Source organism: Xyrauchen texanus, chromosome 38 (genome assembly GCF_025860055.1).
Source record: "Xyrauchen texanus isolate HMW12.3.18 chromosome 38, RBS_HiC_50CHRs, whole genome shotgun sequence".
NCBI lineage: Eukaryota > Metazoa > Chordata > Actinopteri > Cypriniformes > Catostomidae > Xyrauchen > Xyrauchen texanus.
The window spans coordinates 2,981,098-2,995,991 of record NC_068313.1 but is presented as its reverse complement, the minus strand read 5'-3'; the positions used below and the strand labels follow the sequence as shown (position 1 = coordinate 2,995,991).

The window sequence follows — 14,894 nt, the reverse complement described above, 5'->3', positions numbered from 1 at the left end:
TTCCAGCAAAATAAACACTACAAAGGTTAATGCAAGGTCACCAGGCATACGTATGCATGACTAACGAGTCCATTGTATGTGTGTGTATGTGTGTGTGTGTGTGTGTGTGTGTGTGTGAGTGTGTGTGTGTGTGCAGATTAGAGTGAGTTTAAGTTGAGTTGTATAGCCTTGAGAAAACATGGACTCCTGATAGCAGCTAATGACAAACTGTCAGGCATCACTAATTCTGTCTTTGTTGACTTCACTGGCTCCTTCTCAAGTGAAACCAAGAATCAACTCTATTTTTAAAAGTGCAGCTAATGCTTATTTGGTGTAATTACAGCTAGATCTCATGGAAATTAGGTGACTGTGGTGACATTTTTGTAAAATGACATTATGTGGTTCATTACACGTATCGTTGCAGATGAAATGTCCACTGTGTGGCGCTAAAAGCGAGTTCAATTCTCTCCTAAATAGATGAGGTTAGTTTAATGCTCTATCAAGTTTTAAATCAACAAAATCAACCTCCTCCCTATACCATAAAATAAAATAGCACATGTGAGATGAAAAACACAACTACTAAAACAACCATGTTATTCTGAAGAGCCTCTATGACACTTTTGGCTCATGTTTCAACTCCAGCCTGATTTTATGAAATGTGTGTGATTTTTGCAAAACGAAATTACGTGCTTCATTACACGTTCAGCTTAAGGCGAATGTTAGATGGAGGTTTAATGAGACAAATGTACCTCCCTAACATAAAACTTTAACCTAAACCTAACCAATAGTGATGTAGGAGCAAACGAGAGGTGAACAAAACAGACATCCTCACCATAAACCAGGCAAATGCGACATGAAAAACTAATTTTCTAAAGCAACCACGTCGTATGGTGTCGCTTCTATGACACATTTGTTTCACTTTCATATGACACATATTTGGCTGGGCTCAAAGCTCGGTCTCCAAGTCCAAAGTCCAACACTCTATAAGGTGAGCTACAGCAGAAACGGTTGAATATGTATGTAAATGTTGGTAGAGCTGTAATACAATCATAAAAATGTATAATTTTTCAAATGATGCTTTTATTAAAAGTGTTTTGATATCATAACATAGCAGTGTTTGAGTAATGATAGCGAAAAACAAGTCTATAATTCAGTGCGATTCATTTTATAAAAAAATAACGTGTTAAAAAATGAACACAATTAATCATGTCCCCGGACCGTAATAAGGAATATTCCTGAGCAACTCAAGCTTGAATTACCACCAGTTTTCTCCAGGAGGCAGTAAGTGAAACTTCAGCTGTATAGGCAATGTGCAGCTTATACAGAGAGCAAACACACTCACAGACAACAGACAGCACAACACGAGCATGTGTTCTTGTGTTCACAGCTTGATGAGCGCCAATCTGAACTAAACGGATCTCAAGACGTGTTCTAAGTGTTAAACTACGTTTAACTTGACACAGTGACCTAAATATTGTATGTTTAATGATGCGATGCAACCAAAGTGAGATGCTCCAAAAGCATCCGTCTGACGCAGGTGTACATTGACGCACCTTAAACAAGCCCTCATAATAAATCTCCGACTGATTGACTGGATTGCTGTGAACTGTATATCAATGATTGGCTTATGATCAATAATAAGTAAATAAACAATACACTGGATTCTAAAGCCGCTTTTTGTAATGTCTTATCAACGATGAACTCTTCTGCCACAAGAATGTAAAGCATTTTAATTATCTGAATATTTTTATAATATACTGGGTGTGTATATATATATATATATATACATATATATTGTTTTTAATAATTTTAATATGACTATTTATAATTATTTCATCATTATATATTGAATTATTCTTATTTGAGGGGCTTTCTCTGCAAATATTTATATTAATTACTTTTAAGTACATTACTTGGGCAACACGCAATTCTAAAATATATTTTTTTAGTCAAACACATTAAAAACATGAAGTACGTAGATATGTACGTCTGTTTGTGTTTCTGCGCCCCCTAATGAGTCAAGGAGGAAATATAAACTAAATGATATTAAGCTTTTCTGTGAAGTGTTTAAGAAAGTACAAGTAATTAATTGTGTGATTACCTTTTTTCTAAAAAGTAATTTGTAAAGTCAGTAGCCTGAGTAATTAGTCATTTGTAGTGAATTTCTTATTCTGAGTAACTTACCCAACTCTGCATGCAACTTAATCACATTGGAATTTTTTTCCAATGCTTTTGTAATGCAAACATTAAAATGTATCTACTTGCAAGTCATGTATAGTAAAAGTGTTTCGATTTCATAAGATAGCATTGTGTGCAGTGGAACAGTACAAAAAGTATGCGTTTCTGAACTGACAATCTGTCGTAGTACTCATGATTTGTGTGAAAGTAAATAAAAGTCATTGTAGCACCTCTAGTAGTGTTCATTTCACCTGGAAACAGCACAAAAACATCATTTCACAAAAATGTAGGTATAGTTATGTGATTCTGTTAGACCATTTTGCGCATTTACTTACTAGCATGCATTATCTTCTGCCATTGGAATCTTTGTTCAAATGTTTAAACTTCTGATGGTCTTTTCAGTTATTCTTTAACCAGTTTCTGTTGGGCTCTGGTTATCTATCCACCACTTGGTCTTGAAGTGGGAAATACCATGTGAAGCGAGTTAAATCATTAAACGGACTGGTTTCCATGCCAAGGTTAAACTCACTTCAAATTAGGCAAAGTTTAGCCAATCCCCCCCCCCAAGACATTTTTCCCAACGTGACTCCACCTACATCTTTGTAGGTTATTATAAAGCATTGAATCCTTCTCCTGAGATCTTTTCTTTGGTGTATGGAACCTGCAAATTCATTTCTCCAGCACATTCTACTAGACTGAGTCATAAGAATGGCCACTTTAGGGTTGGAGATACTAGGAGTCACACTAGCCATGTTAGGCTGGATTGTTGGCATTGTGTCCTGTGCGTTGCCCATGTGGAAAGTCACAGCTTTCATCGGGGTGAATATTGTAACCGCGCAGACCATCTGGGAAGGAATCTGGATGAGCTGTGTTGTCCAGAGCACTGGACAGATGCAATGCAAAGTCTATGACTCAATGTTGGCGCTCAGCTCAGACGCACAGGCGGCTCGAGCTCTCTGCGTGATCGCCATCGTGATGGGAGTGCTCGGGCTCCTGCTCGCCATCATGGGGGCCAAGTGTACTAGATGCGTGGAAGAGGAGCGCGTCAAGGCCCAAGTTATGATCACCTCCGGGGTCACCTTCATTTGTGCGGCGGTCATGCTCTTGATCCCTTTGTGTTGGTCTGCTCACAGTATCATCAGGGACTTCTACAACCCCATCATCATCGAGGCTCAGAAAAGGGAGATCGGTGCATCTCTTTACCTGGGATGGGGGGCCTCTGCCCTTCTGCTCATTGGAGGGGGCATTCTCTGCTGCAGCTGCCCCCCGCAAGAGGAGAACAGGTACGGCCCACCCAGCAGGATGGTTTACTCCGCCACACGCTCTGCAGCACCCAGTGGCTTTGACAATAGAGACTATGTGTGAACGAACAGACTCTTTCTGAGATGAAATCTCACACTTGATTCGCTCATTTGCGTCCTGAGGACAGAATATGATGATGCAACAAGGACACGTGTGTTTCTGTACAGTGAGTTCTGCTACATTGCCTGAACGTTTCAGATATATTTTCTTTGTTTTATTTTTATGTCCTGTATTTTGTCAGATGTCATTATCCAGTTTATACAACAAGTTTTGAAGATGAATAATTATTGTGTTTTTTTGATAAGTATATTCATAATATGTATATTGATAATAATTATTGTGTAGAAAACCAAATCCAACTTTTGTTTCTTTTATTCCATGTTCCATCTAAATTTAAGCAAGTACGCATTTTAAATGTATAAAATATATAATAAAGTTATTATCTTCTGTGAAAAAGACCAAAAATATTAAGACCCATCTTGTACTTGCCGTCCTGAAAAGAACAGTGAAGTCCCGTATTTTGGCTGAAATGATGCCTATTGTTTGTTTTTGCAGCAAATTGCTTAAGGGGAATTAAACCCCCAGCCCCCCCCAACCCTCCCTCCCCCCCTCCACACACACACTTGACGGCTTTGTGTCCCATAATTAAGCATCCCGTATTCACATGTTGAAAAGTTGGCAACCCTAACTGTGACGTTCACTAAAGGCTATTGGCTATTTTCAAAAAACAACAAACAATGCCCCACCCCAAATGACTTTTTCAATAGGAAATACATCAACACAGTGAAGACAACTGACCTGATCGAGTCTTTAATGTTCTGTTTCAAATTATTATCATTTATTGTCAGTGTTTACAATTTTGTGTGTTTTTTTTGTGTAGATGTTTCATTAAATGAGGGATTACAGGTTTCATTTCAATATTTTTTATGCTTGGCAGTAAATTTGACTTATTTTGTGACATACAATAAATGGTAACACTTTACATGAATGTTCCCTTTGTTAAGGACATACAAAGGGGTTTATTAATGACTAGTAATTCATTTACAAATGTATTATAAATGATTGATATTTGGTAATAACAACATGCAGAATCACTTACCATAAGGTTCCATTTGTTAACATAGTTAATGAATTAAGTATCATGAATAAACAATGAACAATATATATTTAAAAAACAACTTCATCTTTTTTAATGTTAATTCATAAAAATACAATTATCGATGTTATTTAATGTCAGTTCATATTGCATTATCTGTTAACAAATGCAACTTTGCTTTTTAAAAATATATTAGTATATGTTGAAAATAACATTAAACTAAGATTCATAAATGTATTTTTCATTGGTTGTTCATGTTAACTAATGTTGTTAAATAACGTTAACACATGTAACCTTACAGTAAAGTGTTACCCAACATGCATACTGTAAATAAGGTGACTTTCACGTAATACCTGCCAAACAGAGTGACATTTTACATCATGTTATAAATGTTTAATAAAACCTTTCAACATTATTATGTTATACATGCTTAATAACATGTATTCAATATTATTAACATATGAAAATGTATCTTACTATAAAGTGGACACATATGAATAATTTATTGAGGAGTTACAAACTTAAAATGTATGATACATGATGTGCAGTGCGGTTTAATGGTCATCATCAACCTGAAAAGTTATTTTGAGGAGGACTTTAGGTTACTACAACTGGATAAATCCAACGTGACAAGGAAAGTGACATGATAAGTGAGTCAAGACATTAGAGTAATGAATATAAACACAAAGCACACTGTAAAATGACATAATCTCTACTGTAATCTCACTAGTCTATTTTACTACATTATGTTTTTGAATAATGTACGTATGGATAATTGTGTTTATTGAGCATTTATAACATAACGGTTTAATGCTCACTATTTGGCAGGTATTGCTTGAAAGCCACCCTTTTGTTCATGTGGTTACAACTGGATTTTAATCATTTATTGTGTATTTTGTAAATGACTTATATGTCATTAATGAACCCTTTTATAAACCCTTAAGAAAGGGAACATTAATGAACCCTTTTATAAACCCTTAAGAAAGGGAACATTAATGAACCCTTTTATAAACCCTTAAGAAAGGGAACATTAATGAACCCTTTTATAAACCCTTAAGAAAGGGAACATTAATGTAGTGTTACCCAATACATTTTTAAAGAGGAACAAAAATACTCCTCCTGTTGATGTTGTTTTAATAGCACACACAATGTTTAGAATACAACAATAAAACATTTTATTTTTATTCTAAATATCAAGTTACTGCAATAAAGAATAACAACTGTGCGCCACTGTCCTCTCATATCTGTTTAATTACCCATAATGAGAAACATAACAAACTATTCTATTGATAGTGCGTTTTGTTTTTTTATGAAACAGTTAACATTCTGTCATAACATCGTTGGAGATCAAATTAATTTGTTTGAAAAATGTATTTGAAACGGTCCTTATTTTTTAACCTTCATTTTTTTTTACAAATTTCAGTATTACTTACTGTGCCATCTTTCTTGAGTCTTCTCTGCAACACAACAAAGAACAGGCAGTTAAAGAAACCTTCATGGCCCCAATAATGAGGTGATGAGTTGAAGCTTCTGTCAATGTCTCAAAGGTCTATTCGCTCTCTGCACAAGAATCTTGTCTTCGTCAGGGCCTTAATCCAACTGTTCAAACCAGCCCTGGACAATAGGCCTGTTTCAGGAATGAAGATAAAGAGGCAGTTTTCATTACTGGGTTATGGAATGTGGAGGAAGTACATTAGTCTCTTATCCATCCCTCTGAGATGATCCATGAAGCTAAAAGTGCAAAGATTCTGAAGTGATTTCAGTTTTATATGAGTACGGGATTCTGTCAAAACAGAGTTCAAACTCTGGTGAACTATTTAGACATGTAAAGTCACATTAAAGTTAAAAAGGTTTTACCAAATTTTTTTAACCTCTTTATTGTCAACAAACGATTGGCAAACAATAGGATGCTTATGCAGGTACTGTTTCAAAGATTTTAGGTACATTTCTGCTTCATCCAGTTTCCACGACACGATCACACGGGAAGTCGGCATGTTGTTTCCGATACTTTCGGTACCCTAGGATTGGTGACATTATGACGACTCACTGAGCACACATGTTGGCATCGGCTCTGATGCCATTCATTTCCCCTGTGGCGTGACCAGAAACATGTCATGTCAGCAGCGTGGGAGACCTGGGTTCGGATGCTACATTGAAACCAGGGAGTAACTGCATTCACATAATCAGTAACACTGTGATTCAGAGGTTACATTTTACTCCACTGATGGTTAGGTTTAGGTTTTAGGTTTGGGTTGGGGGGTACAGTTTATAAAACATGCATTAATCTTCACTGTCTTACTGCTGAAAAAAAAAACTCACTTTACAACTCGTTTTTGGCACCCCTCTGTGGACATTTCACTTGGAAAATGGAGCTCACACGTGCCCTTCACTTACGGCTTTGGCCACTGGAGGCAGTGTTTTGCATTTCGGGTAAGAAAGACTAATTTTAGCTAAAGAAAATCATCCTACTGTTTCTGATTTCCCTGAGAGATCAGTCTGGTTTCCTGTTTGCTCTCTGGGTATTAAAGTATCAGAGTGCAGGGACTGCAGATTGTTCAACACAGGTTCAACATGCACTGAAATTGGCTTGGCAGATCGGCTCCTCCCAAGAGATGTCACCCTAGGCAGTTGCTTATGTCGCCTAATGGGTTGACCAGCCTTGTCAAGTCTACAAACATGGCAGATGTATGTGAGATTGCAACCTGAACTTCTATAATAACATTGCTGTACCTACATTTTTGGTTGTATATAAACACTTGAGGTGCTTCAACAACAATGACTTTTATTAACTTTCACACAAATCACGATTAATACGGCAGATTATACGTTCATGATCACTTATTTTACACTCTGTTCCTCACTCAATGCTATCTTATGATATCTTAACACTTTTACTATAGCCCATGATTGTTAAGCGATACAGTTTAACAATTTTGAAACACTTGACTGAAATGTTTCTCATGATCTTCAAAGATCTTAGAAAATGTCAAGAGTACATGTCTGCAAATTCTAGGCAAAGGGTGACTTTGAAGATGCTCGAATATAACACAGTTTTGATTTATTTTGGATTTTGTTTAGTCACAACAGAATTCCCATATTTCCATTTATGTTATTCCATAGTTTTGATGACTTTGCTATTATTATAAAATGTGAAAAAAAAAATTATAATAAAGAATGAGTGTTTCAAAACTTGACTACTTGACCAGTAGTATATATAAGCTTGTTCGAACTATCAAATTGGTTATGTTTAGGTTTAAGGTTTAGGGTAGGGATGACGGTTTTGTTGATGTAAAACTTGATAGATCATTAACCTTAAAATCTGTTTGAGAGAACATTTACCTAGCTGTGTATTGAACTGCCATTAATACCATTTTGCAAAAATGACAGCACAGTTACATAATTCTTCAGTTTTAAAAGTCACATAACAACTTAAACATCACAGAAGCTTAACGGTTGTGTGCTGTAAAAAAAAAAAAAGTAAATTTTAACTGAATATATCATTGACATTTTTTAAACTCAATTTTGGGGTCTAGATAGCTCAGTGATTAAAGACGTTTGTGTGGCAGGGCGGAGGGCGGGGCCGGGTCGTGATCCTACACACCCGGTCCCGTATTAGGCTAATTATGCCTACGTGAGGGTTAAAGGCTGACTGCAGGGGTTCATGCGGGAGAGAGAGATCGTTTACGGACATGTCCGTCGTGTGTTGTCTTTTGAGTTTATCATTAAACTATTATTTATATCGACAAGCCGGTTCTCGCCTCCTCCTTTCCATTAATCCCTTTACAGTTTGCTATCACCCCCTGGAGTTCACAAGTTCGAATCCAGGTCATGCTAAGTGACTTCAGTCAGGCTTCCTAAGAAACCAAATTGGCCCGGTTGCTAGGGAGGGTAGATTCACATGGAGTAACCTCCTCATGGTCGCTATAATGTGGTTCTTGCTCTCGGTGGGGCGTGTGGTGAGTTGAGCGTGGATGCCGCAGAGAATAGTGTGAAGCCTCCTCACGCACTAGGTCTCCGTGGTAACGCACTCAGCAAGCCATGTGATAAGATGCGCGGATTGACGGTATCAGACGCGGAGACAACTGAGATTCGTCCTCCACCACCCAGATTGAGGCGAGTCACTACGCCACCATGAGGACATTGAGCGCATTGGGAATTGGGCATTCTAAATTTTGGAGAAAAGGGGAGGGGAAAAAAATTATACCTGTATCAAACCTTTCTCTCAACACACCGACCTTTATGGCAATCAAATCGCTGCAAGGAAATCAACCTTTATATTAATATATATAACAGTGGAGACAGGAAAGAAGATGGGAAAAAGTAGGACAAAAGGTCGTCCACACCAATAAAAGCACATCTACACTGTCATTATACCCCAAGGGCACAGTTTGTCTTCAATTTCTGTGTTTCCCACAGACTATGGGAGTACAAATAGCTGCACGGTGTCGCAGGTGCTATTTACACCTAGTGCACTGCAAATAGTCACTCTTTTATAAACTGTATACACACACACACACACACACACACACACACATATATATATATATATATATATATATATATATATATATATATATATATATACACACACACACACACACACACACACATATATATATATATATATTGTATAATCTAAAGCAGGGGTGGTGAAAATTTGGCCTCAAGTCCATTTGAGAATTAATTTAATCTGTTAAATGTAAAAAAAAAAAAAGTACTATTAATAAAATAATTATATAATAAAACAACTAAAAAATATATAAAATAAAAATAATAATAACAATGCAAAATCCTGTATAAATGGAAAGTCCCCTTTAATGTTATTTTCATGATGCGTGAGCAAGTAATTTCAACCCAAAATAAGAACGTCCCGCAATTCATTTAGTAAAAACTAAAATTGCCTCTTGATGGGAAAAAGGTTCTTCACCCCTGATTTAAAGGAAATGCTCCTGCACCATTGCAACATGATGACTCAGGACACTGACACTTTCCTACCGAATGTTCCAGTACCCTGACATCGACCCCATTCTCACGAGTTAATGTCAAGCACTATTGGGACACTCACACTTGATTTGTGTGTATAAATGATTGTAAATGAGTCCCACTGAGTTCAGTTACTCCAATAGTCTCCACCGTCACTAGATCTCAATAGTGCTCCTTTGGGACGTGGTGGACTGGCAAAGTTACAGCAACTGCACGATGTTATCATGTCAACATGGACCCAATTTCAATGGAATGTTTCCCGCACCATCTTGAATCATTGTCATTGAATTCTGGCTGTTTTGGGGTCTATTAGAAATGTGTAGCAAATAAAGTGGCCCCTGAGTTTAGGCCCTTGGATACAATAACATCTGTGAACTGGAATCTCTAAGGAATGCAAGGAATAATGGCAACTTTACCAACGATTTTCCTTTTGTGCCCTGGTGTGTTGAATTGAAGCTGCCTGAATAGAAGATTTGAAAGATAATTTAAGATAAGGAAAAAAATATCTTGTTCTCCATCCTAAATGACTCCTTTATCCCACATTAATTCTTTGGAGTTATACTCTTACTCTATGTCAACAAGGATCTTATTTGTGTCTCTGCAATGATAATTACATAGAGATTACAGGATGGCAAATATTTAGTGCTAAACTTAAAGGGATAGTTCACCCGAAAATGAAAATTCTTTCATCATTTACTCACACTCATGCCATCCCAGATGTGTATGACGTTCTTTCAACTGCAGAACACAAATGAAGATTTTTTGAAGAATATATGAAAGTGAAAGATGATCAGCCCTTCAAAAAAACTAAAAAGCACAGACTATCATAGTAAAAGTAATCCATCTGACTCAAGTGGTTAAATGAATGTCTTCTAAAGATACATGATCGCTTTGGGTGAGGAACTATAATTGTTTACTTCGAGCCGCTCTCCGTGAGGGGAATCGGTTCACGCTACGAGGGGAGTTTGTGTTCTACAGAAGAAAGAAAGTCACACACATCTGGGATGGCATTTGAGGGAGTACATCATGAGAGAGTTTTCATTTTTGGATTAACTATCCCTTTAATGTAGAACTAGGTTATGTTCTACACCCCTCAAATACTTAGAGACCAAGAAACAATAAACAAAATCAAAGTTTTGGAGCTCTTAATATTTACGAAATTAAATTCAATGAAACAATGTAAAATGCAATTGTTTTGAAACAATTTATGCAGATTAATAATAATAATCTGGCTTGTTTGTTTAATGCTGTTGGTCATTTAAACTAAAGAATAAAAGATTAAAGCAAACATGACAAATATATTAAGGTCTTTCTTTCATGTCCCAGGGGTTGAGTTTTTAAACTTTTTTTCTTTTTGTTATATGAAAGTCACATTAAAACTGACTTTAAATCTTGTTTTATTTTTTACCTTGCCTTCATTGATTTATGACACTTTTCAAATGTATTTTGTATTTAGATTATACTATATTAGTCCTGTCCCAGGCAGAGACTTTTATTATGAAACTTAGAAAAACGCCTTCAATCAAGGAAAATATCACCTGTGAGCAGAATATTTTTATTGGGTGTCATTACAAGTTAAGCTGTAATGTTGACAAAGTATGGAAAAAGTTTGAAAAAATACAAATAATAAAATAAATTAATTAATTGTGTGTATTAGGATACATGAAATGTTAGCTATGTTAGGTATTCTGAATAGTTGCTAAGGTGTTGCTATGTGGTTGCTTAGGTGTTCTTGGTGGTTGCAAATGTGTTCTGAATAGATGCTAGGTTGTTGCTATGTGGTTGCTAAGGTGTTCTGAGTAATTACCAGGGTGTTGCTATGTAGTTGCTTAGGTGTTTTGATTAGTTGCTAGGCTGTTGCTATGTGGTTGCTAAGGTGTTCTAAATGGTTGCTTAGGTGTTCTGAAAAGTTGCTAGCATGTTGCTGTGTGGTTGCTAAGGTGTTCTGAGTAGTTGCTAAGGTGTTGCTTAGGTGTTCTGAGTAGTTGCTAGGGTGGTGCTATGTGTTTGCTGAGGTGTTCTGAGTTGTTGCTAGAGTGTTGCTTTATGGTTGCTAAGGTGTTCTGAGTGGTTACTAAGGTGTTCTAAATGGTTACTTAGGTGTTCTGAGTAGTTGCTAGGGTGTTGCTATGTGGCTGTTAAGGTGTTATACATAGTTTCTAGGGTTGTGGTTGTTGAGGTGTTCTGAGTAGTTGCTAGGGTGTTGCTATGTGGTTGCTTAGGTATTCTGAGTAGTTACTGGGGTGTTGCTATGTGGTTGCTAAGGTGTTCGAAATGGTTGCTAAGGTGTTCTGACTAGTTGCATGGTGTTGCTATATGGTTACTTAGGTGTTCTGAGTAGTTGCCACATAATTGCTATGTCATTGCTAAGGTGTTCTGATTAGATGCCAGGGTGTTGCTTTGTGTTTGCTAAGTGTTCTGAGTAGTTGCTAGGGTGTTTCTGGCCCAAGTAAAAGGAACCCAGCCCCAAGTCTCAGTGATATTCGGGTCCCCAGAGATTTGTGGGGCACTTTTTCAATGTATGATTGCTTTACAAGTATTTAACAGCATTCATTTTCTCAACAAACAGCATGATTTTAGGAAATCTGTTTGGGATGAGTTTATAAACCAAACCAAAAAAAGTTGTAGGCCTACAGGCCTACTTAGAGCTGTTTAAATCCCTAACCTTAAGTATGAGCAAAGTACTACCAATGCTTGCTTTGGGAGACCTCCCTAAGAAAATAACATATAAGAGACCATCACTTTAATCATCACCTTTAATTCATTAAATACAAATTTTGAATGAACTCAAACACAGACACACTTTTATGATGTTCAAATAAATTGTTGTCTTAAAACTGAGTACTTTTTAAGAATGGAGAACAGCTTGAGTTCTGTGTTGACTCAGACTATCCTTTGAGTAATGTCTCCATCTGAACAGACTCCACCTCTCTACCTGATCTCCACTATAAAGGACACTTGTTTTGACACAGATGTGCTCTGTTTGCTCTAAGGCATTGGGACAATTTAGGCTTATCTTGCAGGTGCTCTCACTGCTGTCCAGTTCATTCACCAGCAATAGCTCTGGCACATCACTGGCACAGGTCCTTCAAGAAGTCATGTCTTTAGGGTTGGAGCTCATTGGTATCGTGTTAGGTGTGCTGGGATGGCTCTTGGCCATCGTGGCTTGCACTCTCCCCATGTGGAGGGTAACAGCCTTCATCGGCTCAAACATTGTGACAGCTCAGATCATATGGGATGGATTGTGGATGTCCTGTGTGGTCCAGAGCACTGGACAGATGCAATGTAAAGTCTACGACTCCATGCTGGCACTCTCTCAGGATCTCCAGGCAGCTCGAGCCCTGACTGTCATCTCCGTCCTTCTCACAGTCCTGGCTTTTCTGGTGTCCATCGGAGGAGCAAAGTGCACCAACTGCATTGAGGAGGAGTCTTCCAAAGCGAAAGTCATGATTGTAGGTGGTGTGCTTTTTATCGTGGCCGGGTTGATGCAGCTCATTCCCTTGTCCTGGTCTGCCAACAGCATTATCCAGGACTTCTACAACCCTTTGCTGCCTGATGCCCAGAGAAGGGAGCTCGGGGCCGCACTGTACATCGGCTGGGCAGCAGCTGTGCTCTTGATCATGGGGGGCTCATTGCTCTGTTGCTCCTGCCCTCCACAGGAGCAAAAGTACAATCCGTCTAGAATGACGTACCTTGTGTCTCGCTCCACAGCTGGTGGTGGGTATGACAGAAGAGACTATGTATGAAATAAAGAAAGGACAACTCTGATTTCACATTTGCAGTGTTCGATATGGGGCGTCATTTTCCAGAAGAGGGAAAATATGCCACTCAGACTCCATCATGAGGATCATGTTTAATGAATTAGTTTGATGTTTGTTCTGTTGGTCTCTATGTAAGTATGTGTTGAGTATTAAGATTCTATCTTAAGACTTTATCTGAAAAATCTCAACAAAACTTGATTTTCTTAGCTGAAGTGTATAAAGCTGATTTTACATTTGCTGGTCATTTGCCTTTTTGTTGAATGTTAGGAATAGTTGAACAAAGGTTTTCTAGCCTCCATTTGCTTGGGCACTTTTCAGAACATAAATGTTTACTTTGTGCTCACTTGTTTGAGAATTCTCACTTTTTTAACTTTTCCTATATACTCTCTTTATATACACTGTTTACTTTTAAATTCAATTTCCATACTGTACAGTTCTAATTTAATGTTTTATATTGTAAACGATGCATACTCTAATTTGTATGTCATTAGTATTTATACAATATTTTCATTGAAAGCATAAGAAAAAAATTCTAATTCAGTTTTACAAATGGGGTAAACCTTAACATTAATGTTTCTTTTGTTGTGTTTATAAAGAGGTTCATTAATGACCAATAACTCATTTATAAATGCATTATAAATCACTGATATGTAGTTATAACAACATGAATAAAAAGGACGACTGTTATGCAATACTTGCCAAATTGTGAGCCATTTTACCTCACATGATATAAATGATTAATAACACTTATTCATCATTAGTAAACTAAGAAAATGCATCTTAATTTAAAATGGACACATATTAAGTATTTATTAAGGAAATTATAAATAATACTTTATTAAGTATTAACATTTGAAACCTGCATACATATAATTTAGTACGGTTTAATGGTCATCAGGCTTTATTATATGATATGTAGAGTACTGTACAAAAGCATTTGTCTTAAGATGGTTATTTATATCTTCAGCTTTAGTCTGTCAATAGGAAATATAAATGTTAGACTCCCAAACGTTACTTTTGCAAACATATTAGAATAGAAGAACAGGGAGCCCTGCAACAGATGTCATGACCCCCACAAAGCCCCCCACTGAACATCGTGTCAGTCTGAGGTTACATAAAGAGACAGAAGCAGTTGAGACTAAACAGAACTGTGGTGAATTCAAAACAAGAAGTTTGAACATCCTGTCTGCCAACATCCAAGAAAAACCATGTCCAGATGTATTTAGGAGAATTGGGGCTGTTTTAAAGGCAAAGGTGGTCACACCAAATATTGATTTAGATTTTTTAAGTTTACTAAAAATTTGTATGACGTTAACTGATAAATGAAAACTATTTATGGCATTATTTTTAAGACATCCTCTCTATGCAACATTTTTCACAAGTGCCAAAACTTTTGCACAGTACTTGCAGTAGTATGCTGTGAATTAGTGTAAAGTGTATTTACAGAATTAAACATTTATAACATGTAAGTTCAAATGGTCACTATTTGGGATGTATCGCATGACAGTCACTCTTTTTATCCATGTTGTTAAATAAATGGCTAACCTGATCCTTGGGTTATTGAAGTGGTTGCAAACACACCTAAGGCCCATTGT

The 14,894-nt window shown here is 37.0% G+C and overlaps 1 protein-coding gene across 1 annotated transcript; it reads left to right on the top strand.

Moving 5' to 3' along the window:
- Positions 1-2,777: 2,777 nt before the first annotated feature.
- Positions 2,778-13,284, top strand: LOC127631519 (claudin-3-like). The gene is made up of 2 exons (XM_052109672.1): positions 2,778-3,346; positions 12,632-13,284. The coding sequence occupies exons 1-2, from the start codon at positions 2,866-2,868 to the stop codon at positions 13,282-13,284; spliced, it is 1,134 nt and encodes a 377-aa protein (XP_051965632.1). The 5' UTR covers positions 2,778-2,865.
- Positions 13,285-14,894: the final 1,610 nt, after the last annotated feature.

Coding starts and splice junctions, on each gene's coding strand:
- LOC127631519 (XM_052109672.1), top strand. CDS start 2,866: ATGGCCACTTTAGGGTTGGAGATACTAGGAGTCACACTAGCCATGTTA. Junction 3,347..12,631: donor GGCTCAGAAAAGGGAGATCG/GTGCATCTCTTT, acceptor AGGTCCTTCAAG/AAGTCATGTCTTTAGGGTTG.